Here is a 3,145-nt window from a genome sequence, read left to right as displayed (position 1 = left end):
TTAGTCTGCGTTCTTCCTTTTTGAGTTGATGTCATCTTCCTTTTGACTTCCAATCTTCTCACCGTCACTTTCTTCTGAGTCACAAGTAGAAAACACACTTGAAACATATTCATCTTTGCCTGAAATGTTTTTCATTAACCTTGGATTGTGATATATGGTTGCCGTCTTCCCAGCAGTTTTTGTTTTCATCCTACTTTGGTTCTTGCTATGAATGTTGCTCCAAACTGACCAGTTAGTTATGCTCTGCACAAGTCTGTCTGTAATATTTGACTGATCTTTGATCAGTCAAAAAATATGCAGTCAATTGACCGGCTTGCCAACACTAAATTACAGCTCTCTGCAAGTCTGTGTGTATGCATGGGACTGCATGCTCACAGACCTGTTTGCAGGGCTGGAAGAAGGAAGGAGCAGGAGCTGCTCTGGTTAAGGCTGCTTCTTTCAGCCTTTTCTTGCTGAATGAGAGCAGCTGGTTATCATCTTCAAAGGGCTGGAGAGGCTTGTATTACCATGGCTCTGTCAAGCGGGGGTGCAGAAGGCTCACTAAATTAATGAAGCCTCTTCCCTCTGGAAAAGTAAATACTCTGTGTTTCTCAGTAGGGTGCTATTTTTTTATTTGCTTGCTTGCTGGTAACCACAACTGTAGCATAACCACATGCATTTGCTGTCATCTCCATAGGAGACAATATTTTATGGGCTTTCAGCTGAAGATTTTTGGGACAGGGAGATGCTGTTTGTTTTGGCCCAGCTGTTCTGCCTTGTGCCAGCAACTCTGTGTACTTGGCAATAATGGTCTCCAGGATATACGTGTATTTTTAAATTATTTCTAAGGAAGAAAGGAATCTGGATTCTCTGCCGAGATCAATCCCCTTTGTTTCACGCTGGCTAACTCTCCTCATCAGGGGATTCCTCTCTAGGTACAGGACCTGGTCTACACCAGTCTCTGGCATCCTCTCCACTATACCAAGATGTGGGAGGACGAGTATTTGCAGGGATAGCCATGGTATGTAACAGAAGGTCTGAAGCAATTTCTACTCTGTTTCTTTGAGTTGGTAGGGAAGTTTTCTTCCTTTTGTGAACCCAGCAGAAATCCTTGCTGACCCCATGCACAAGTGTCTTTAGCTCTTGCACAGGCCTAGACAACCTTAGAACATTGCTTTTCATAAGAAAAGAATGAGTACTAAATGCAAACTATAACCCACCCTATAAAAAACCTGAAAAAGGGGTGAGGGTTAGAAAATTGAACCTAATTACTAGAGAATGCTGCAAGCCCAAGAGAACTATTGTAATTGCTGTTCTGGCTTTTTTTCGCTTACGCTGCTCAGGGACAGACACCTCGACAATCTCTGAACACAAATATGTCCAGTATGCACTAGTCCTGCTCTGTCAGGACGCACAGGTTTTGCACAAACTGCAGCAATCACTATGCCTTTCTTCAAGCCACAACATGCATAGCAACAGTTTTGAAACAGGCTTCCTCCTGATCCAAAATGTCCCTGAGAGGCATTTGAAGCATCAGATCTGATCGAGCTGCTCTGTCTTTCTGTACTGATTCAAATGCAGGGCTCCTATAAGCCTTTAAAGAGGATGAGGCATGCTGGTGGAATGCGAACAGTGCTTTTTTTTAAACCTCCAAAGGACTGTATTTAATTCGATTATGCTGTGCTTGTCAGTAAATAACCTCCCTATTTTAGAGGGGGAAATGGAAGGTAGTGAGAAGCAGACTGGTGCATTTAAGGGTATGTCTATTCTGTAGTCCAAAGGCATGACTGTTACTTGTTTAATCCTAGCTCAGGCATGTGCACATTGCTGTTGGTATATATGGGGTAGCTAGTGTTGAGCACCAGGGCTGGATACTGCTGCAATGAGCACTTAGTCCACTTATGGTAGGGTTTTGCATCCCATGTGGAAACCCACGTTGCTGTGGCTGCACTACTTGTGGCACCAGCACTGGATAGCTTTAAAGCTGGCTTGGCTACATCAACATCCACTGTAGTTGCAACTCTGAGTCCTGCCATGTCAGATCAGGAATTCCAACTCAAGAAACCCTGCCTTCCAGTATTTTTGCAGCTAATGTGGCATAATGTCTTCTACTGGCAAGGTTGACTGCTTCCAAAAATAGGCAAAGCCACAATTAGGACACATTTATAACTACACACTCAGAAATGTGCCACACCTGATAAATGGGTAGCTTTTTACTACCTGGTGATCATACTTTTTATGACACTTGAATGAAGACTGGCCACACTCATTTAAATTGCAAGGAATTCATACATTTCTTTTCCAGGTGGGGAATTTTCATTCCTTGTAGGCAACTCCTTTCAAAAAAGGGCATATTATCTATTCATGGGACAAAGAGCATGGGTCAAAATGCCCTTGTTAACTGGGCTTATCTAATGTCCTTGAGCCACTGTTACCTAAAGATATTTCTACATTTTATTCATAAAAGTGGGAAAAACTGCACACAGCCCAAGCACTGGTGCTACTGCCCAAAGACAAAAGGAATAGTTAGCATACCCAGACACTGGAATCTATACCAGTGAGGAACCAGCTTGGGACTTCCAGATAGAAATCCTCAGCTTAGCTCAGGAAAGCTACAGGAACTATAGTAAAACCTACTTGATGAGTGACTTGGCTGAGGGAAGGCTCCAAAAGGAGCATTCATTATTGCATTTTCCAGAGAAAGAGATTTATATAGAGAGAGAGGTGTGTGAGAGTGCATGTGTTTATAAGGTTGATCAGTTAATGTTGCCTTTAAAATAAAAATTATGTGCATGTCTTGATGAACTGCCTACACTGCAAATGCTTTTCCCTTCCCCTCCCTCCCAAATAAAACCACAGGTGAGACTGTGTTAACTTTAGCTGATTCAATAAGAAGCAGCTTCTGAGTCAGTACTGAATCAGTACCAAGTGAGGTGCAAGGGGAACTCCTTTGCCAAAGGGTGAATTCTTTATGATAAATTGTAGAACAAAAGCCTTTTAATCTAAACAAGACAAAACAAAACAAGATGCCTGTAACTAATTTCTGATGCAATCAGGACATTTAACTTAAGAGTTCTGTCCAATTAGCAATCCTGGTCAGGATAATATTGTCACCTCAAACTGCCTCTGCTTTCTCAATGCCATCCAGTATTTCCCCCCTCCCTCC

General features: G+C 42.4%; 1 protein-coding gene across 1 annotated transcript in view; it reads right to left on the bottom strand.

The window, feature by feature from the left end:
* LOC109291467 (NF-kappa-B inhibitor zeta-like) overlaps window positions 1-3,145 on the bottom strand; it is a 21,844-nt gene continuing 18,699 nt past the window's right edge. The window contains 1 exon segment of the mRNA XM_019508523.1: window positions 1-119. Within this exon segment, the coding sequence (XP_019364068.1) occupies window positions 1-119 (119 nt within the window).

This window comes from Gavialis gangeticus, unplaced genomic scaffold (genome assembly GCF_001723915.1).
Source record: "Gavialis gangeticus isolate Ggan-Ray unplaced genomic scaffold, GavGan_comp1, whole genome shotgun sequence".
Lineage (NCBI taxonomy): Eukaryota > Metazoa > Chordata > Crocodylia > Gavialidae > Gavialis > Gavialis gangeticus.
Note: the sequence above shows the minus strand (reverse complement) of the source record. Positions and strands in the feature narration are given on the sequence as shown.